The following is a 24386-nucleotide window of genomic DNA, read 5'->3' as shown; positions in this document are numbered from 1 at the left end:
CGCCGCTGTACTGATCAGTGGCGCGGTTGTCGCTGCAATGGTATTGGTGAGTCTTAAAATTGGCCATAGATGTCACAGTGGGTCAATTTTTTTAGATGACAGTTGTAATTATAATTATGATTGAAGTTGACTGATATTAGAAGATTTTTTATTATTTTTTTAGTTATTAAATTAATATAAAAAAAATTTCCACATGTAAGTACATAAAAAAGTTGTTAGAGGAAATTTATAAATAATACTAAAGTTAGCCAACTAATGGAAGAAAGCGAAGAAGAAATATATTGGAAAAACAAGAAAATTAGAAGTGCAGATAAAGAATTATGGGCAAGAGTAAGGTGCGGAAACCTAGTAAAAGCTGGAAAAAAAGAGGAAAAGGATTGGAAGTGTAGAGAATGCAAAGAAAAGGAAGAGACATTGATGCATGTTTTAACATGTGAAAAAATAAGGAATAAACTCACTAAAGAAAGTAAGGAGGAAATAAAGAAATGGTGGGAGGAATCAGAGGATGAAGACAAAATAAAAAAAGAAATAGTGGGGATAATGAAAGGGAGGATAAGAACGAGAACATGCAAGGTGATAAGGGAAATAGAAAATAATCTAAAGAAAAATGAAAGAGAAAGAGAGATAGGGAAAAAGGAAAAATAGACTTTAAAGAAAGAAAGAAATGAATAGAGTGAATGAGTATATAAAAAAAAAAAAAAAAAAAAAAAAAAAAAACTATAGGCTAAAGGTATAGGTAAAAATAGAGAATTAACAATAAAATTCCACGTAAAATATAAAAATTATATACGAAAATAACAGATACCTTTATATGTATAGTAGAGTCAGGAGAAAAATATATATGTAAAACACCTTGTAAAACGCAATATTTATGTGATACAAGTAAAAATAAATCTATCTATCTACTAAAGTTAGCCGAAGTTTTTAAATTTTTGGATTTTTTTTAATAATTAAATTAGAACAGAAAAATATTTTTTTAAAATTGCACTTACAGTTTTTCAAGTGTTTTTACAAATGAAATTTTTTATGACACTGAAGTTAGCAAACTTCTAAAAATTTTTAATTTTATTTATTAATTAAATTTAAATTAAAAATATATTTATAAAAAATTGCACTTACAGTTTTTGAAGTTTTTAACATGTGATTTTTTTTTAATTGTTTAAAATTAAATTGTTTCAAAAAAAAATTTCTAAAAATTTTGAAATGTCGGCTAACTTCATTTTTATAATTTTTTACTAAAAAGAAGGTAATAAAAATTTAAAGATGTCGGCTAATTTTATTTTTATTAACTAAGCAGATATTTAATAATTTTAAGAGATTTTTGAACGTCCTTAAAATATTTAGACAATATTAATTTCGTTAAAATTTAATTTATTTTCGTATATTTATAACATTATCATTGCTTAATTGTAATAAATAAAATTTATTACTTTTTCACATAATTCTTATCAATTTTTCACTTTATCTCAAATTTATCTTCCGTAAAAAAAAATTACACGGTTTAATGGTGGATTTCTTGTCAACTCCTTGTTTAAAAATATTCATTGAAAAAAATTAAAAAAATTTATGTCTTTAGATATATATTAAAAAAAAATGAATAGTAAATTTTTTTTAATGAATATTTAAACAGGACTACTTCTTTATTTATCAATTACATTTTACAAACAAATTTTTTACAATAACGCAGCGAAGAGATTGTTAATTTTATTGAATGTTTGCATTTAAAGCGAGGAAATTTTTTTTAGCCCAAAGACATTTAAATTTTTTACGGACAACAAATTGTTATTAATCTTAATATCGAATAAATTTAGTTATTAATTACAATGAATAATTTCTAACAAGGCAAAGGCTACAATTTAAACCGAATCAACGATAAAAATTATCCATTCTAAAGCTAATTACGAGTACTTAGACTTAAAATAATCAATAACTTATCAATAGGATTTCTTATTGTAGTTAGTAATATACATTTGATCTATTGATAACAATGATATGCATAAAACAACGTGGCTATGATTGTAAAGCCAAGTAACTTTATTAATTGACGCGCAGATACTCTTGAAGAAGAATTCTTCTCAACCTTTTTGCGCTTCTTAGACTTCCGACGCTTTCGTGAGTATATTGCATTGCTTGAATTCGTCGGTGAGTCTACATTGCAGTAACTTACGTCGCAACAGCTTATACATATCTAAAACAAACAAAATTTATATAAATATTGAATGTTAATAAGTAGTATCATACAAACTAAACAAAAGTTTGGAAAATTCAAAAGTGCACGCCTCATAATCTCATTTTTTACAATAAAATTGATTAAATAAAATAATTTAGTAGCGCCACATAGAAAGAAAAATTTTTTGACTAAAAAACAAAATTCTTGGCTTAAGAAAATTTGTCTGGCGCCTGAAGGAAGACCGAAGTTGTGTTGGCTAAAGTAAAAATTTTTTTTTTACTTCCCGCTAAGAAAATTGAAAATTTTCAAAAATCGGAAAGTTATTGTTTTTACCCCGTTTTTCGAAAATCGAGTTTTCATCGGATCTTGACGTTTCGAGGTCTTTGGAAGCTTCCCTGACTATTCCCGCGATGGTGTCTGTGTGTGTGTGTGTGTGTGTGTGTGTGTGTGTGTGTGTGTGTGTGTGTGTGTGTGTGTGTGTGTGTGTGTGTGTGTGTGTGTGTGTGTGTGTGTATTGATGTATGTAAACCTCTCATAACTTTTGAATGGCTTGACCGATTTAATCGCGGTTGGTGCCATTCGAAAGAGCTTGACTTAACTTAGGCTTTGAATATACTTTGGACCGATTCGGACCAGTAGATTTTGAGAAATCTCAAAAAACCCAAAAAAATTTTCTCAAATGTGGTTTTTTTGGAATAACTTTTAAACGGCTTGACCGATCGATTCCAAAAACTAATCAGCTCTTAACATTAAAAAACCACGTCGATCGAATCCAAGCCGCTCAAAATCGGTTGATTCGTTCGTGAGTTATCGTTGACGAAAGAAATCGGAAAAAAGTGTTTTTTTCGAATTACACCAAAACTTCTGGTCTTGTCAATTTGTGTTTAAAAATGTATTATAGAATTTGAAAAACTGTGTGGAATGCCGCCAACTGCGTGAAAATTGTTTCGTTCATTCAAAAGTTATTGCGGTTTAAAAATTCAAAATATAGTGTTTTATTAAACTTCTATCAGACTTTTGAGCTCGGAGAGCTCAAAACTACATGAAAATTTTCTTTTTGAGCTCTTCGAGTTCAAAAACATAATAGGCGCAATTTTGAGCGCTTAGTTACGTATGTAGCGGGAAGTTGCAGGGATGGCCTTTAGGGTCAACCGTTTTCCTAATTCTTTAATTCTATTTCTGATGGAAGTTATTTTTTCTTAATTCAAATTATCATAAATACTTGATACAATAAATTTTTATTTTTGATCAAGATTTTTAGATAGTTTATGTGAAATTTTGAGAAATTGTGACCCTAAAGATTATCCCCGCAACTTCCCGAAAATTATTTCGGTACGATTTATAAACACAGACACAGGAAAGAATATTTTTAATGTTATTACACGGAAAAAAAATTATGAAAAATTACAATAGTAATATCGTAATCCAGGACTATACTTTTAGTATCTTGATTTTTACGATGCTGCCGTCTACAGAATACAATTTGAATTATTGAAAATTACGATGTTATTTAGTACATTTTTTTTCTGTAAGAGCAAGTGAATAAGGACGCATACTATATGTTTTAATGAAAGAAAGACAGTAGTTTGCGGCGCCACCACCAAAAGATGACCAATTACTGTATGGAGGGTCTTATTATGTGACTGAACATAAAACTTAGATAATCCTCTGATACCGTGAGGGGATAAACCTTGGACTTGTGGCGGAGAGGTCTCCGAGTTCGATTCCTCGGTGATGCAGAATTATTTTTTTCGTTAACTTAAGCTTCTTTTTAATTTAAGTGATAAAAATTTACGCTACTGCATCGTAAAAATTACGATGTTTGAGTTTAGGTCCGGCATTACAATATTCTATACTAAAAATTACGATGATTTTACCGTAATTTTTCATACAGTTTTCTTTCCGTGTATTTACTTTGTTCAACAAGATAATTGTTATTGAAAATATATATTAGATGCACCTGATAAATTATTTGGTTTCAGTTTCAAGAAAACTGATTTTTTTTTGATGCGTTTCGCTTATAAGGCGCGCAATATTCATAGTCAGTCGGTAATTTGATAAAGATTGTTACTTTACCTTCTGAGTATCGATCGGTACACAACCGACTGATGCTGGACCGCATTCTGCACTACTGGCACAGCTTTTGCTCACCTGATAACAAAATTATGATTATTTTTACAATTTTTGATCTGAATCTTGTGTATTTATATTTTGAACCATAAAATTGGAGAGTTTAATTGAAAACTAAAAGCTTAAAAAGTAATAAATGTCGATAACATGTCCCACATATTTATTAATTTTACGTGACACTAGAATTTAATACTCATTATATATTCGACCAAACGCTTCGCGTATAAAATAAATCCATACACATTTCATCTTAATTTTATTATATTCGTCAAAATAAAGTTAAAGATCAGTTTAATAAATGTTTGTATCGACGTTTCTCACGTTGATAATGTAGATCTCGCATAGTTTTTATCAACTGCCGATAAAAGATAATGATTGCCATTAATTTACGTAGACAGATAAATTTAAATAAATTTACGGACAGTTGATAAAACAGAACATTTTTTGTTCTAGGTAAGAATTTTCTTCAGTGAGTTTAAACCCGGAAAAGTTCGGTAAATTCTAATTATTTGAAGAGAAACAAATGTTGATACGGCCAACAAATGATACGAGGTAAGATTAAAAGTTAATAAAAAAATTAATGTGTCTAATTAACGGTAAACAAAATTAAGCGATGCCTATAATCAGACATAACTCATTCACGGTCATTGTTAGTGTTCTATTGACCTTCGTAAATATATTTGGATCACTGGAGAATTCCAATATTGTATGTGATGCGAGCATGCGCATAATTGGGTCTATTGATGGAATAAAATGTGAAAAAATGAACATAAGGAAAGCTTCGGATTGATAAAGTGTCTGATGATAGAATCACACAGAACTTGAACTTACCAACACACTGTTGCCCCGACTGTCGAGTATATGGAGTGACCTGCAGAAGTCTTTTCCATCCGGCGGGCAGGGGGTGTCGATCGCCCATGTGTTACACATCTACAAAAATAAATGACCAATTTATTATCTATAAATAAAAACAAATCCCGTTTAATTAAATGAATTATAAATGTCAAAACGTATAATTTATTGATTATCGGCGGGAAACTTTATTTCTGATACTAAAAATAAATTGAAGATCAATATAACCGATAACAATAACAACAAAAGCGAAGCAGGCGACAGCAAAAATAAATCATTTGATTTATTTTTTGTGTTATTGTTGTTATTGTCGGTGAACCGTCTTCAATGGGCTTGGAAGCTCAATTTGGGAGCTTGAGCTTTCGAGATGTAATTGGTATGATTGCGCTCGATTTGTGCTATCGATACTGGATGCTGGATACTAAATGTGTGCTCAGATATTGGCGTTGAGCGGTAGGGGGTTGTTTATTGGAGTATTGAGATTGTATGGCTGACCTAAGCGGGCTTCGTCTATTATTCCGGGAATTTAATGGCTAGCCTACCTGATTGTCGCTGACGTTGACACAGGTGTAGCATGTGAGACCTGCAAAATAATTGCCGATTATTGATTGTTATTATCATTATAATTACAGTTAATATTATTGTCGGGCTAGATGCTCGAGATTTCCTCAAATTGGCCGGATGATTGCGGTTGCTTTTTGACTGAGTATTGATTTTGTCGAGGCGATGAGATAACTTGTGACTCGCAATTAGATTGATTGTTATTAGATTAATTTAATTATTATGCTAAAGTTTATTTATTTATTTATTTATTCATTAATTTATTTTTTTTACACGACTGAATAATATTATTCAAAGTTAAATTCTACAATGATTAACAATTTTTAAGTTAATTATTAAATCTTATACAAAGAAGGGTTAAAAGACAATTTAAAACCGAGTACATAAATTTGTTATAAAATTTTACTATTATTAGTTGCTTTATACTATGATTTTTAACGCACCAAACCTGCGCGTAGTAGCCTATCGGATCAGGATCTTGCTTACCAAAGCATTCGACCGGGTTCGAGCCCAGCGTACATTGAAAAATTTAGTAAAAAAATTTTTAGTCATTTTCTTGGGAAAAAAAAATATTTTTTACCCATCAATATTATTTATTACAGTTAAATAAATAATTTTTTTATTCTAAATAAATTATATTGATATAAATAAAGTCTAAGGAGGTCCTTTCGCTCCAGTTGAGTCACAACTTGATAGGCAATATGTGATAAATTAAAATAAAAAACCCATAAAAATTTCTAAAATTAAAAAATAGTATATGAGACATTAATCGTTGAAATTTTAAAAATTAAAAAAAAAAATAGTTAAATACAAAAATTAATTTGACTTTTGTAAATCAGCCGTTAGTAACCTGTCCGTGATTTGGCAACGCTATATTTCTGATAATTACATTTTCATTCGCACAATATAACCTTAATCACGTTTAAGTTTTTGCAGTCAGTGTAAATAAATTAATTAATTAAAAATGTTTAGTCATAAAACCATAACATTCTAATGTCTCATGGCAAGAATACCAGTATTTTTTAACAATGCGCCACCTGTCGGAATTTCTAAACACTATTTCAAATAAATATAATAGATACGTGTTTGTATGACCATATTATGCCATACAAGCATATATTAAGTGATATATATGTTAATATGTTCTAATATGGTCATATCCTATCAGTGATATTAAAGACTACTCGAGTTACACCTTAGCAAACGGAAATTTCTCACTACTTTTCGCCACCTAGCGGCAGTCGCGGAACTATTAATTTTATATTACCAAAAACTTTAAATAAAATTACAGTACCCGTCACTATACCATTGAAATAATTATTTAAAATTTTATCAAAAAATAAAATAGAGAAATTAGAGCTTTTTTAATTTTTTTAAAAGCTTCAAGAAACCTGACACAGGAAAATGCTCTTAACTTACATGATGTATACATCAGAAATTAATCTTCTTATTTGAGAAAATAATCTTCTCATAGCAAAATTTAATAGGCTTACTTTAGAGAAGATTTATTTGAAGAAAAAAAAAATTGGGAATTTTGAATGATGAATGCATTTAAAAAATAATAATTACATTTATAAAAATCTAAAAAAAAAAAAAAAAATTGCAATAAAATTTTAATACTTACGATAAGTATCTTCTCCATTAGTCCCCGCAGTTCTCTTAACCCCGTTTAATTTAACCAGAATTTGATCATTAGTGTCGTCGGCGTCGGACAAAAAATTTCTCCCGTGTGTTTCCGCAGCCAGAAGCAGTCCGACCATCACCCACGTGATCATTCCTCACATCTCTTGATACAGCATAAAAGTGCAAAAAACAATAATCCATTAGTCGGCCGGAACATTAACAATATACGCCACAGAATCCAACAAATAAAATAAAAACCACGCAAATGGAATCTACAACTGTCCGGAGATATTATTTTAACATTCAATTTAAGTTGTTCGGTAATTTACTTGAGAGACTAAACTTGATTTTCTTTAAAATCCTAGCATAATTAAACTTGTGCTCGAAATGGGAAAAAAAGGGTCAAAATAAATTGAATAACAAAACAAAAAGACTGAGATAAAGTAAGAGAATAGAATTACTACAAAACTACCCAACCCTGGCCATCTATATGCCCATTCTGATGTGCTCACAGCTTATACTTTTTTTAGTTTTTCCTTTAGGGGAATGAACCCCCACCCCTCGACTTTCCGGCGATAGTGCTTGTAAGCATCATTTTTTTATTGATTTTGTACGGATTAAAAGGACTTTCACAGTCATATGGCCGTATGTATGTATTGGTCTGCTGTGTCAACGGGTAGAAAAGTCTTCTCTCGGATGAATCGTCATATGTCATGTGGAAATATAAAATTTAATGAAAATTTGTATTTAGAGTTCTTTTATTAGTATAAAAGTGAAAAAAAATCCTGGATGATTTCTACGGAGAGAAAATTAAAGGGATTTTTACTATTTTACTGTCCCCGGGAAAAAAAAGTTATATACAATTATATATAATTATATATGAGTTTTGGCCATATATAATTATATATAATTTTTATATAGATCATTAAGTTTTATATATTTTTATATAATTATGATCCTTAGTATAATTATATAAAATTTTATAAAATTGTGCATAATTATATGTAACGAATGCAAATACGTAAATTACAATTAGATGACATTACATATAATTATATATAAATTTATATAAAATTATATAAAATTTTTTATAATTATACATAAAATTATATAATTTACATAATTGTATCAAATAATACAAAATTATTTATAAAATATCATGCATAACTATTTAAAACTATGTATCTTTGTATAAAATTAGATCAAATTATATATAATTTTTTTTCCCCGGATCGTAATCTATATTAATAAGAGAATAAGCAAAATTTTGAAGATATAAGCTCATCCTGATGTTACACTCATCAAGACCTTTCATTTGAGTACCCACATCAATTTTTCATATATTTTATATATTTATATATATTATAAATATGTATATATGAAAAATATATCAAAAATGCATGTGGGTACTCAAATGAAAGCTGTTGATGAGTGTAACATTGAGATAAGCTTATATAAATTAAATTGACAATTTTTTTTGAAATATTACTCAGGATTTTTTTTCACACAGAAAAAAAAATTAACTTAAAAATACTATCTCAATTAAAAACTTTTTTATTATTAAATATTTTTTAACAAAGCCCATTTTCATGATTGTAAATTGTCAGTTAACATAATTTCCCACGAGAAATGTATCCCATTTACGAGGGTTGATTGTCTAACGTGAAATAGTTGCAAACGGTACTAAGCTTTATATGCAATAATTCATACGCGTCATTTACCAAAATTTTATTACGCCAGAAAACTCCTGCGTGAAACGACCGCTAACATTTTTTGTTTATTCCATACCTTCCCTTATTCTGTTTTTATAAATATTTATAAGCAATTCAACCTCCAGGTGATATATAAAAAATGAAAAAAACATGTTTTTCCTCGGCCATCAATCAGTTTTATTTTAAATTACAAAATTCGAGACGTTAATTTATAATTGCAAATTTATTATTAACAAAACTTACCATTAAGTCGCAAGAAAATTACATACTAAATTCTACATTCCATGTGAAGAAGAAAAAAATAATTAGTCTTAAGATTTACTAAGATGAAACACATTTGTGTAATGAGAAAAATTCATTTAAATAATTAAAGCTCTAATACTTGGTAAAAAATGTAAAGCTTATGCTGTACTTTAATTTCTTTCACTTAAACTTTATTTTTCTTCCACATAAAAAGAGATGTTATGTTTTTAATAAACATTAGAGTTAAAAGATGGTCAGGTATAAAAACGTCGCTGTTAAAATAATTCTTTAATGTTCTTACAAAATTACCCACAAAAAATGTATATAAAAATAAAAAATGTACTTTTATGTAGATAAATAATTTTTATATTTATTTAGTAATTTATTAGACTAAAAATTAATGACATAGCTTCTTAAAGAAGTCCTTTTGCTCCAGTTGAGTCACAACAACTGTAGAAGTCAATATTCGATAAATTAAAATAAAAAAAACACATAAAAATTTCCAAAATTAAAAAATAGTATATGAGGCATTAATCGTTAAAATTTTAAAAATTAAAAAAAAAATAGTTAAATACAAAAATTAATTTGATTCTTGTAAATCGGCTGTTAGTAACCTGTCCGTGATTTGGCAACGCTATATTTCGGATAATTACATTTTCATTTCCATAATATAACCTTAATCACGTTTAAGTTTTTGCAGTGTAAATAAATAAATTAATTAAAAATGTTCAGTCATAAAACCATATTATTCTAATGTCTCATGGCAAGAATGCCAGTATTTTTTAACTATTGTTTTATTTTTCAATTATGAAATATGAAAATTTGTGAACAATAAATTAACTGATAAGTATGAATGAAAAACATCAGTGCGTTAAAGTTTAGTTTGAATTTATTGAATGGTCTGAAGCTCGCGCGCTACGCAACGTTGCCAAATGTTCTGACGCCATTTGAATGTAGGTTACTTAAAAATTTTCTGTGATTTTATAATTTTAATTTCTCCATAAATTCCACGGCAACCTATATATTTAATTGCAAAAAATGAAACCAGAATATTTTGAAAACCTTATTTTGAGATTTTTTTTACTCCATCTAATCAGTAGTTAATACCATAATTCGAGAAAGTTGTCAAGGTCTGACTTTCTCGTAAGACTTGGAAAAAATACTAACATTTTTAAAATCTTTTTTTTTTCAAAAATTTCCACGGTGGAGAATAAATTAAACTTCACTAGTAGATAAATAAGGACTTTAACTATTAGATAAAAATTAATTTTATGCATAATTTAATATTTTTTATTTAACATTGATGGCGAAAGGACCTCCTTTTTCCATAGCAGGAAAAAAAATTTTATTTTTATATTAAGTATTTTAGAATTAACTTTTCACTAGCGAGAAGAATTACCAACCATGCGCCACCTGTCGGAATTTCTAAACACTATTTTAGATAAAAATAATATATACGTGTTTATATGACCATATTATGCCATACAAGGATATATTTAGTGATATATATGTTAATATGTTCTAAGATGGTCATATCTGGCAAAAATTTTATTGTTACATTGTAGGGAATAATTATCAAAAAAATTGAAATTAAATTAGGAATCTGCCATGTTTTAATAAATTTTCTTTTCACATCGTGCTATAGAAACTTTCCGCCTATTTATTAATAAAAATTCTCAAGAAAATCTCGACCCTACCCCTTGGAAAGCATAAGGCGTGATCTACAACACACTCAACAGTTGTGATTTATACGACATCTTAAAGTCAGCGTATGCGAAAAACAAAAAAAAAATTCTAATGTTATACACCGAAAAGTTTCGTCATAAAACTTTGACGTAAAAGGCTTTGAGTGTACAAAGACAAAAAACACCCTTTTTTTCTTTTCTATAGAGCGTTCCACCCGCAAAAGTTTCGCTTCAATATATACATCATAAAAATACATACAAAAAGGAAAAATTACTTCATCGCAGTTTGATAATCGGATATGCATGTATTTGCATGCATTGATTTTCAACACCCGATATTTCATTTTTTTTTTTTTTTTAATTATAGTTTGTGATAAATTGTTACTTAAAACGGGGTTGTAATTAATATTAATGTAACTTTTAACCACTGGTGTGTGAGTTTAAATTGAAGATTGCAGATAACTCGGACCTTGTAATTGAAAATTGTAACACCTCCCCGCTTGACAGTTCTCACCAAGCCATTCAATTTTATTCTAAAAAAACCGTTCGGCAGCCGTAATACTAGACTATTATTGGATCAGTGGCAATTTTCAAATATTTTAGACGAAAATTTACCGTTTAGAAAAGATTTCTTACAATTTACCATTATATAAGCTGAACAAAAAATTACTGCAAGAGTAAAATTCTATTGAAATAGACCCAGAAAAGATATTTTAAGGTCTAAAAATACATATAAATATGTAAATTAAAGCTTATATTCTCAGCTTTCAGATGCATTTCACAGAATCCAAATATCTCGACGCGTTCAAAAGTTATTTGAAGGAAAAGCAGTAAAAATGTGGAATTTTCAAATTTTCAAAACTTTGTAATGCTGTAATTTTTAAACTAATTGTCCGATTTAGCTCAAATTTAAACTTGACCTTCGTAATCGTCCATAGAATAAGTATGTTGAGTTTTGTTAGGATCCCTTAAGATTTGTAGACGCTATCGTGCTTACAAACGGCGTTATGTCGTAAATATGTACATGAACTTTTGAAAACAAAGAATTTGAAGCTTCGGGGCACTATGAAAAAAAAATCGCAGCGCATTGAATTTTTCAGAGATTTTAGGGAATATTTAGAGGTTGAAAAATTACCGACGGTATCCTTTGTTCATCCTTTTTATCCAAAGTTATACCAAGTTATCCAAATATCCTTAATTATGCAAATTGTTGTCGTTTTTTCAGTTAAAGTTTTCAATTAAAAAAAAATTTTTTTAACAAAAGCTATTCACGGTATCTTATAGAAAATATTGTGCAGTTTTCAAAACCATCCTTCGATTTTCTATACGATCATTATTTCCAGAGTTATTGATTGTCAAAGTGAAAAAGTACTTTTTTGCTTTGACTGACGATAACTCCGCGGCAAATCATCGTACAGGCTTTTTGATTACCTCAAATTGAAGGGCGTTAAATTTTCTAAAAAAGCTTTTCAGCGAAACAATGGAAAAAAATTTTTTGAAGCCCGTAGACTTTTTTGAAGACGAGAAAAAATTTGGAAAATTTTTTTTTAGTTTTCTTAGGATTTTTCCAGACCCGAACATGATAAAAATTTTCATGATCATATCTGAAAACTAGACACTTGGAGCTACAATTTGCTTTTATTTTTTGCTGTATGATCATTTTTCTCGGAGTTACAGCTCGTTGAAAATCACCCAAAAATTAAAAATTTTTTTTTATACCCTTTAATTTCTGTGACTAGTGTAGTAAATTTTTTAAAAGTTCCGTCGAGGACAAATACAATAGTTAAATTTTTTATGAAATCTACTAAAAATAAATGGACCTCAATAATAACTTATTACGATTGAATCTAGATATTGTTGATGTTATTTTCACTAATTGGCGGCTGTTGACCTAAATGTTTGGCTCACACCCGAATGCGGGACAGGAAACGAGAAAAAACAAAAAAAAATTAGAGTGGGAAAATAGGGTGAATGCATGAGGGTTGTTTACACGTTCCATATATGTTCCGTGTTGATTCAGGCAGAGAATTCTTTTCATCAGTGGTATCAATACTCCTGATTAGCTGGTTTGATTATCCGCTAGCGAATATGTGGCTGGAAATATTTTTTTGAAATATCTGATAAAATTATTTTAATAAGATTTTTTTCGGCTAATTTAATTAACGAACTAGAAATTCAAAGCCACTGTATTCCTTTTGTATAGATTAAATTCTCACTAAAAACGTCGGTAAATATTCTTATCGAATGTCAATTCCAGCAATTACACTCCATTGACTCGGTATTTTATCTTTTACTGCTGTTGCGTGGGTTGAAAATGAATGAAAATAGTAAAAAGCATTTTTATCTTTGTGTCTGTAATTTATTTAGAGTTCAATTGAGTTTTTTAATAAAAATTTCTACTCTATTGACAGTAGAATCACTCCCACTTTTTTTTGTTGGAAAAAAATTACATTTTTTATTATTTGTAATGTTTAATTGTAAAAAATTGAAAAGTTTTAAGAATTTTGATCTTTTTGATAGAAAACTTAATTTTCTATAATTTATATATTCAATAACTTTTTCGAGTAATGTCGAAAAATGGCATTAGCTCAAAAGTTTATATATGTATTTATGTAGGTATATAAATATATGTGATATAACGCGCCATGTCATCAGGATTGCGCCCACAGTTCTCAACCGATCTATATTAAATTTTGTGGGCACATTCTGTAGATCAATAGCAAGATCAAGTTCGAAGATGAGCTAAATCGGCCAGTTAGTTTACAAGTTGTAGGTGTTTGAAAATTTTTTCATTTTAAAAAAATTTTAAATTTCGTTCATTTTATGAAAATAATTTTCCAAGTGTAATAGATAGATAAAATCTATCAAATTTATCTTAAACTGCATTTAATTACCTTCAATTTAAACTATCATTTGTCTGGTTTTGATGATTTTTTTTAATTAATTTCGTGATTTTGAAAATTTGAAAAAATTTTACATTAACGTTTTTCGGCCCTTTTTCTTCAAATAATTTTTAAGCCATAAAATATAGCTTAAATCTATCAAATTTATGTTAAAATTCGCATAATTATCTTCAATTTGAGCTATTTTTCGTCGTCTTTTGATACTTTTTTCAATTTATTTCGCAGTTGGGAAAATTAAAAAAAATCAAGAATAAATTAATTTTTAGCTTTTATCATCAAATGACTTTCATCTGTTACAAATTTTGTTTTTTAGGTAGATATCTTTAAATATCTGTTTGTTGTAGTCGGTCTCATATCGTTACTCGCAAAAATATAATAAAAATAAATTTTACATTATTGCCTTTTAATAACGTGTTTTTTTCAATATTTAAACAAGAAATCTACAAATCTATAAAATTCAATTTTTTTATAATTTATATCCCATCACTTTTGACCGTATCTTCAATATATTTCCTGTAATTCCAATTTTAACATTTAAAAATAAAATTTCAATCTTTTTCTTAAAAAAAATAAATTACAAAATCTTCCGATTGAGTGAAATTCAATTTTTATCTCTCTCAAATCATAACTTATAAAAAAAAATTCAAACCATCTATTCATATTCATGTGTATGCATATAATATAAATATCCAAACTTATTGGCATACTTAAAGACTTAAAAAAAGTATAAAATCTAGGAAAATATATGACCGGATCTACAAACATGTATCCAGGATTTTTCTTCGCTCTATAATATACTAGTATGCACATATCATCCCTTTATACAATAATAACATATATATAAAAAATCCTAGTACGCTGTGCCGGAGAGATTTTTATTATTTTTCCAATATCCGAATGTACTTGTATCGATAACTTATGGGAACACGTATTTTATTTTATTTAACATTTTTTCTGTCGAAAAAAAATTAATTAAACAAATAGCTTAAGTTATTTATTTTTTTTTTAGGATTACAATTACAATTTTAATAACAATTTATTCCGATAAATTGTCATAATCATAAAAGTTATGATAAACAAACCCATTAAAAGTTGTTTACATTTAATCCTCTATAAAAGTCTTCAAATATATTTATCCTCGCCTTTATTTAAAATACTATAATATATATTATTTATATAAAGGCAAAAACGTATTAAACTTAGAGTTAGTTTGAGATTAAAAGCCTCCGGTTAAAATCCTTTTTTTGGTATCTCAATTTCCCGGTTTATTTTTTTAAAAGAAGAAACTACTTCTTCAGGAGGTCTGTCGTCGACAGAGGCTTCAAGACGAGCGCTTATCGCTTATAACATCCGTAGACGAAGACAAGATAGTCGCAGGGTAGAAACTTATTACCGAGTACTATGTACAGTGGAGAGAAAATAAAAGGAATTTTTTACTATTTTACTATTGTAATTTTTATTAAATGAAACATTAACAGAGTAAATTTTACAGTTTAATTTTTTCTGTGAAGGTTTTATGTCATTCTCACTGATAGTCGATTTATATAATGAGTATTTAGGCTGCATTTGAAAATTCTTTATCTGTAGATATATAATTACACAATAGTAAATTGTAAAGAAATTTTTTTAAACAGTAAATTTTTGTCTGAAATATTTGTAAGCTGCCACTAATCCATCAATAGTCATTACGATAGTTGCATTGAAAATTTTTATACACGGAAAAAAATAAATAGTAAATGCAACATTATGAAATCATGTTGCAGACACATGATTTGTCATGTTTCGGCTACATGACGGTCATGTAGCGGTAACATGAGAAACAGCATGTGGCAGCAACATAATTTTCTAATGTTACCTAAACATGTCTGTCATGTAGCCGAAACATGACAAATCATGTAGTAGCAACATGATTTGTCATGTAGTATGAACATGATTTGTCATGTAGTATGAACATGATTTGTCATGTAGTATGAACATGATTTGTCATGTAGTATGAACATGATTTGTCATGTAGTATGAACATGATTTGTCATGTAGTATGAACATGATTTGTCATGTAGTATGAACATGATTTGTCATGTAGTATGAACATGATTTGTCATGTAGTAGCAACATGATTTGTCATGTAGTATGAACATGATTTGTCATGTAGTATGAACATGATTTGTCATGTAGTATGAACATGATTTGTCATGTAGTAGCAACATGATTTGTCATGTAGTATGAACATGATTTGTCATGTAGTATGAACATGATTTGTCATGTAGTGTGAATATGATTTGTCATGTAGTAGCAACATGATTTGTCATGTTTTGGTTACATGGCAGTCATGTTGCGGTAATATGAGAAAAATCATGTGGCAGCAACATGATTATCATGTAGTTGAAACATGACAAATCATGTTGCTATCACGTGATTTTCTAATATTACCGCAACATGGTTGTCATGTATCCGTAACATGATTGTCATGTAACCGAAACATGACAAATCATGTTTCTGTCACATGATTTTCTCATGCTACTGCAAAATGATTGTCATGTAGCCGTAACATGACAAATCATGTTGCATTTACTATTTATTTTTTTCCGTGTAGAATTTTTTAGCCGTGTACAAATATAATAATACGTTTAATCGAAATTATAAATTGTGGATAAAATAAATTACCATAAAATAAAATTCTTCCATCAGGAAAAAAAAGCAATAATTCATTTTTAGTTATTTTTGATTGCTCTACTTTTGCTTCAATACCTAGGCCTATATGCATAAAGCCTGAAGGTATATCATATTCGATCATCAGAGTAACTATTATTCACTTTTCTTTCTCGATTTCAATGGGTCTCAGTCGCTCTTTCACTCCGATCACTAAAAATAAAAAAGTATAATGACTCCATTGTGGCCGGTCTGTCAAGTGCACAAGTCAATAAATGCAACCTCAGCGCCCCTTACCAGTAAAAAATACAGCTTGTCTTTCTCAAAATTAAAATATTACAATTTTAAGTACATAATTGCACAATTAAAACAGTTTTTATTCACGTTTAACTTAAAGATAAACCTCAAGATATTTAAATAATTTTGGGGTGTAATTATGCGCATTGTATTATAGAGGACTAGCGGCTATGTAATGGCGGTTAGTTTGAAATTCAAATTTAAGTCTGCGGTAGATTTCCAGTGACTGGATCCTTTGGTATCATATGTATATGTATAATATTATTTTATTAAATATTATATTTATATCCAGCATAACTTTATTTGCGGTTTGATTTTTTACGATACAAATTATACATAATATATCTCCGGTGCATTAAACCGCTCATCCGTGGTGTGTTTGTATTTGCACAGGGGGTTTATGGAGGCGATAACGTTCCAAATGAGTAATTAATCGAGTTTTCCTGGATTATTCGGATGCTAAATAAATACACTGGTTTTAATATTTGATGAAGTATCATACGATTCGATGATTATGTTTGCTTTGTTAACTTAATAGCTGGATATTGATACGCGTGCAATAAGAACAAGTGAACGCACTTCTATACTTTACTGAGTATTTATTCAAACTAAACTTATAAATAGAGAAATACATTAAGTAAGGTTAGAGGATTATATATAGATAGTAATTATAGCAACGACGTTGACTATATTCAACATGCTTTGACTGGAAAATGAGTTTTCAATGGGCAAATTTGATATTTAATGAGTTTGTCATTTATGTTGCGCCGTAAGATGGGAAAGAAGTATGAAATTTCACTTCTAAAGCTGTAAGATGGAAGAGAAGTATGAAATTTCACCTTTAAAGCTCTAAGATGGAAGAAAAGTATGAAATTCCACTTCTAAAGCCGTAAAATGGAAGAGAAGGATGAATTTCCACTTCTAAAGCTGTAAGATGGAAGAGAAGTATGAATTTCCACTTCTAAAGCTGTAAGATGGAATGAAACATTACTTTATGCAAAGAAATGCCTCCAACTATAATATCTTTACCCAATTTAACAACTTCGAAGCCGTAAGATGGATGGTACCAAGGATAAGCTGTAAGATGGATGAAGTTCTGTCTAAAAATCACTTTTATTGAGGCTCATATTAAATTCTGGTAATTTTTTGTTAAATTTAAGATGCAAAAGTGGTATGAAGTACTACTGCTTCGAAATAGCTGTTAGATAGATGAATGTCGTTAATCAATAGATAAAGTATTAGAAATTACAATTTTGAGAGATGTTATGAAGAAGTATCAAATTGTAGGATAAATAGTGTTCACTAATTGCCGTAAGATGGATGAAATATGGATAAAGTACCGTCTGAAGTTTTACTATCTGTGTTTGTATGAATAAATCCTCATTAGTTTCTATCTCATGTTGTAAGATGGAAGAGGTGTGTTCGCTTCATTGCCGTAAGATGGATGAAGTTCGGACGATGTACAAATGGAAGTCTTCCTGATGATGATAATTATATTGAATTCTTTATATTTGTTATTAAAAATCGTAAGATGGAAAATAAGTACCAAGTGCTACTGCTTCTGATTTGCTATAAGATAAAATCTGTTCTAAGAAATATTGTACGATAAATAGAATAATTACAAAAAATTATAATTAGATTGATAATATAGATTTTATTGAAAAAAAATTAAAGTCGTATGGTGGTTGATATTTATAAAATGCCGTAATATGGATGAAGTACGGATAAAGTACCACCTAAAATTTTTCTGTATATGATAATATAGATAAATTCTCATTAGTTTCCATATTACACGCTTTCTATTAGCTTTACTTGTATGTTTGTATGTTTGTATGTTTATAACCGACTCCTTTGGGTTCGATTTTGACCCACTTTAAACGGCCAGATTTTGTTCAAACTTTGTAGATTTATCGAGGACCGATGACAATACACTAATTTGACAAAATTCCCTGATAGCTACCTTACCTATAACTTACTGTCAATCTACGTCCGCAATTTGAAGCAAACTTGACGGAAAGAGTTGGCAAAGCGAGCGATTACCTATTAGTTACCTATAACTTACTCTGCAAATAGACGTCAAAACTTGCTGTACAAGTATTTCCTTCAAATTGTAGTAAAGTTGAAAGGAAATTTAACTACAAGTTTGATTGTTAACTTGTATTCAAGTTGCGGCCGTAAATTTCTGTCAATTTGCTTACAACTGTTGTTGAGTGAAGAATTACCGCCAACTTGATGTATAACTTAACCGTTTTTTAATTTTTTTAAACTATTATTTATTTTGCTGTAAGATGGGCGAACTGTGTCCGTTTTATTGCCGTAAGATGGAATAAAATTTGTAATTTTTTTAAATTGACTAAATTATAGAAAAAAAAATATTTTTATAATGGAATTGGCATACCAGGAGCCCCTTTGATGATACATTGTGGCAGTAAATTCAAGCACGAGTGCATAAGACACGAAATTGAAGCTCTTGATTCATGATTGTACAGTTACACATGTGGGTAACTTTTGTGAATCCAGAAGCTAGACAATAAGACATTTGCATATGATAGATCTCTACTAAACCTTGTAGCAATTCATGTATAAATTCAAATGAAATAACAGTTAATTAATAAAACAATAATTCATTTTGCGAAACTAATAAGGTCATAAAACTTATGATTAATAAGTACGATCATAGGATTAAGAGATAAGCTTGTGATTAAGCGACTTTATTCGAGAGGTTTAATGAATAATAATTAAACTAACTTATATTGAAAATCCTCTTTGTCCCGTCAGCTTCTGAGATTATTCATTGGCTCATACTTATTATTATTATTATTATTATTATTATAATTATTTAATTATAAAATTCAAATTCCACGCCTCGCTTTTTGGGCGTTATCATCGCAACGTTAATAGCTTTGTCGAATTATTGCATCGTAAAGGGCCGGGCTTCTACAAACTCGACTACCGCTGGGAGTTGACACAGCGAAAACTCTATTGATGCGGCGAGTGTTTGCACAGTCACGAAACAACTAACTCAACTAACTTTTCGTGTCAAAGACTCGGCAAATATTTAATCATCTAGTCATAGTATAATGTATTTTGCTTTGATACCTCTGATGACGTTAGGTGGCTGTGTAGAAGTACTTTAATTTGACAAGCTGTCGCTTGTTTGATGATAAGAGTCATCAAGGGCCAGGAAAATTATTTTTTATGGAAAAATTTTGCAATTCGTTTTTATCAGGTCTTCAAAAGGAGTGAGAATTTAATTTTAATTATGTAGGAATTTAGAGAAGAAGGTCCTCATTACTCGTGTGTGAGAACACACTCTCTGCTCGTTGCGTCAACCTCAAGATAATTTTTTTTAATTTATTAAAAATAACTTGAATTTTTAGTATTGAGGAAAACTTTGAGGAATTTTTTGATTTTTTTTTATGTAAAAATTGCAATTCAAAAATTTTGTGAATTATTGACATTTTTGAGAATATAAGCTCATCCCGATGTTACATTCATCAAAACCTTTCATTTGAGTACCCACATCAATTTTTCATATATTTATATATATTATATATATCATATATATGAAAAATATATCAAAATGCATGTGGGTACTCAAATGAAAGCTCTTGATGATAGTAACATCGGGATGAGCTTATACCTTTAAAAACATCAATAGTTAAGGAAGTACAGAGCATTTTAACAAAATTTATTATTTAATAAAACAAAATTTTATTTATTCATAGTTCACAAGTCATGGCAGTCACATAGTAACTGCAAGGTTGCTAGTTAATTTTATTTAATTAAATGTAGTACTGTTAATAATTTATTATTTTAAACTTTCTACGTCAGGATTTATCAACAAGACAAAAACAAAATAATCTTTATAAAAATTTGGTTCAATGTTCCAAAGTCTAATTTTTAAAAAATATTATTAACATTTACAAAGTTAAACTTGAAATAAATTGTTTGAAGTATCTGTCAGTAATTTAGCATTTAAAACTTGTTTCAGCAAATAAAAATTTATTTTAGTGTAAAATTTCCGGATTTTTTTGGGATTAAAATCGAGATTAACTCCGCTGAAAAAAACTCCAAATTCACTACGAATTTTCTCCCAATTTTTTCAATGCACGAACTAAGTGTAAGATTTTTCTGCGCTCGTGTTTCGGCACACACATTCTGCTCGTTGCGCCAACCTCCTCACCAGCCCCCTCCACTCAGCTTCACACTTAAATCTATCTTACATCATTGTATAAATTATATCATCAACAGATTGCGTTCTATTCACAAATTTTTTTTCTCAATTCTAATTAATTTAATAATTTTCTTACTCGATCCAAGATAACAAATTTCTTTGAAATTATTTTATTTGTTCAAGAATTTTTTTTTATTCTTATAAAATTTATTTTTAATAACTTTTTAAATTAAACAAAGAAGAAAAGTTTTGTTCATTGTACAAACATAGAAGCTTTAAATAAATTTAAGTAAAACAAAACCTCAACCCATAATAATATTACGACAATTACAATAATAATAAGGATAATATTGACATTTAATCAAACAGAAACATGAATTGAAGTATCTCTTATTCATTGAAGTTATCTTCCAAGCGAACAACCAGAGAAGGAAAATTCTCAAGGAACGCGAGATAGTTACCATATTTCCACGTTTTGCGTAACGACGGTATCTTTTTGAGCTACGCTATAATTCTGTCCGTGCTCGACTAAAGTAGGATGCATAAATTATAAAAGCGATGAATTATTAATACTGACATAACCGTTTATTCATTTATTAAGGTGTTTTTAAATCTATTTAAAAATAATTTATGCGCTAAAAATAGTTAGCTTAATTATGTAATTAATAAAAATAAAAAAAAAAGTGTCATCAGTTAATTAGTTTAAGTACGAAATAATCAGATATAAAAGGAAACAAAAGAAAAAAATTCTTTGTATTGTTCCACGATGAGTTTCAAGTTTAGACGGTTTCAAGACTGCACTCGATACCTTTTGCAATATTATTTAACAATTGTGATTGTAACGTGTAGCTAGAAATATATTGTTGTAGGCTGGTGTTAATATTACTACAGAGGAGGATGTCAAATGCAAAATCCTCGAAATTAAATTTAATAAAGCTTAGTGCGTGGTTTTAATTGAAATTTCAGAGCCATGCTAATTACTCGATTAATTATAAGCATGCGATAATATTCATTTCTACTATTTATTTTTTTTTTTTCGGGATGTTTTTAGTCGATTAATTTGAGTTAATATAATACCCAGTAATTAAAAATTCGAATTTTAGAATTTTAAGTTCGACATATGTTATAAACAAATGTAATACATATATGATCACATCTGACATCATATATTATATGTATCGGATATATATTATATGTATGATATTATATGTATAGGACTTAGCAGAGGAGGAATCTCTGCTGGTCCGAGGCTGAACCTGCCAATTCCTTATTAATAAATACTTCTTTTTTAATTGTCAATCGATTAAAATGGGTACTTATTAAAACCTTCAACCAGGGTTGAGAGCGCTTATCAGCGTTTCACCCTGGTTCCTTTACCTCGAGCGCTAGCCAGCGTTCGGGTATCCTATCCAAAAATATCCTAACTATTACCCCCAGGGTAAGAGCGCTTATTAGCTGTTCTCACCCTGGTGAAATTGCCCAGAGCGCTAGCCAGCGTTCAGGCACTCTACCCATTATCTACCTGTTGGCAGGTAAAACATAAGTAAAATATTAAAATATATTTTATTTATAAATTAAAAATGAGAATTATTAAATTATGTATATTTAAAAAGTACTTCGCGGATAAATCAGTGACATGACCCACCTGGAGTCTATCGACTTCCTAACGAGGTCAAAATCTGGACATTTAAATAAATTATTTAAATTTAAAAATTAATTACACCCAAAATTTGGGAACGTAACAATTACATGTGGCATATATGATCACATATAATATATGACACTCATTATGTATATGAACATATGTGACACATGAAAATATGCGGCATATATGATATATTGAACATATATGACATACATGCCATATATGGTCACATATGACTACATTAAAAAAATAAATTTGATCTAAGAAAAAAAAATCTTGACCAAAAAAATTTTTTTAATGAGCTTTAACATTTTGATTTAAATTAAAAAATTCATATTCTTAAAAAATCTTTTGGCTTGAGTAAACTTAACTTTATTAAAGAATTCTCCGCCTTTACTTAAGACAAACAAACTCTTAACAATAATTGTATTTGTTCAAAAAATTTTCTTGAAAATCAAGAATAAATTTTTTTTTTAGTTTTCCAAATTTTTGTGCAAACAAAAAAAAAATTACTTACTTATAAAATTTTATTTTGATGTGCATTTATCCATTTAAAAAAAAAAATCACATTGTCTTTGAAGATATATATTTTTATTGCACTTTTCGTAAATAATTACCCAAAAAAAAAAAAATCATTTTTAAATGAATTATTAAAAATTTATCTTACTTAAAAAAATTGTCATAAATGATTTTTTAAGTGAGTGATTTTTTCCATAATTTACTAATTAAAAATAAACCTAACAAAAGACTAAATAATGATAATAACAGAGAGATAAATTCTACAACTACTTAAACATTGAACGGCACTTAATCTCGTGATCCTCGAAAGCTTCTTAAATTAAAGCTGCACTTGGAGCATTTTATTAAAATCATTCACCGTATTAAACCCTCTATTACAAATAATTCATTGTTTGCAATTTCTGAGTAATTAAAAATAATTGAGGACGAAGAGGTGGATTAATTAACAGTAAATGAGAATGATAAAAATAAAAAGAAATTAAATTGAAAATAGCGATGAAATTAATCGTATATTATGTGCCTGTTCACAGGCGCCTGTGCGGTCCAGGGTAGCGCGTAACACACTGAGCCATAGACCAGAGAGCAGCCCGGGAGCTTGCGATTCTGCCGCGAGCTACCCCGAAAACCCGCGAAGATCCCTACTCCCACTAGTACACACTAGTGCCCACTCACATGTTATAAGCCGAGGTCGTTTATTGTCATCATTCTCTAGTTATAAACTCCATAAGGACTTTATGTCCTTATTATATTTTTATTATTAATAAATACGTTTTTTAATTTTAGTACAAAATATAATGAGTACTATACAGTTAATAGCACAATAAAAATTTTTTTTCTTCTTAAATTGCAAAAAATTGCGGATTTTAAATTATGATACAATTCACTGGAAAAAAAAAAATTAAAAAAAAAAAAAAAAAAAAACTAACTTTGTTTAAAACTTTCCAACAATTTTATTTTTTAATTAAAAAATTTATTTTTTTAGTTGTATCAAAAATTATTATACTGCAAAAAAATTGGGAGTGAATTTAATGAGGAAAAAAAAAATTATAATGGATTAGATTTTTATAGGAATTCAGGGTAGAATCCGACATAGATTTCTATATTAATCAGGCGAAAAGAAATTAAAAATAATTATGAAGTAATTGCTATTAATCAATTACTAACTGAAATTAATTCTGAAAAACGGATTTTGTGATTTTATCTAATAAAAAAAATTGCTC

The 24386-nt window shown here is 28.7% G+C and overlaps 1 protein-coding gene across 2 annotated transcripts; it reads right to left on the bottom strand.

Moving 5' to 3' along the window:
* Positions 1 to 1356: 1356 nt before the first annotated feature.
* On the bottom strand, positions 1357 to 23713 carry LOC141526627 (uncharacterized). Of its 2 annotated transcripts, XM_074241673.1 has the most exons (6): positions 23165 to 23713; positions 7338 to 7499; positions 5695 to 5735; positions 5132 to 5230; positions 4247 to 4321; positions 1357 to 2188 (listed from the first exon to the last, which is right to left on the bottom strand). In XM_074241673.1, exons 2-6 carry the CDS (start codon positions 7486 to 7488, stop codon positions 1976 to 1978), a joined length of 579 nt encoding a protein of 192 aa, XP_074097774.1. In that variant the 5' UTR covers positions 7489 to 7499; positions 23165 to 23713; the 3' UTR covers positions 1357 to 1975. The 2 variants fall into 2 exon arrangements, with proteins under 2 accessions (XP_074097774.1, XP_074097775.1); XM_074241674.1 differs by lacking the exon at positions 23165 to 23713 and having other exon boundaries at positions 7338 to 8158.
* Between the last annotated feature and the right edge of the window lie 673 nt (positions 23714 to 24386).

The sequence above is a fragment of the Cotesia typhae genome, unplaced genomic scaffold (assembly GCF_013202065.1).
Source record: "Cotesia typhae breed Kobodo isofemale line unplaced genomic scaffold, CoteBio_Ctyphae contig_36, whole genome shotgun sequence".
Classification (NCBI taxonomy): domain Eukaryota; kingdom Metazoa; phylum Arthropoda; class Insecta; order Hymenoptera; family Braconidae; genus Cotesia; species Cotesia typhae.
The sequence above is the reverse complement of the archived record's forward strand: the minus strand, read 5'-3'. Positions and strand labels throughout refer to the sequence as shown.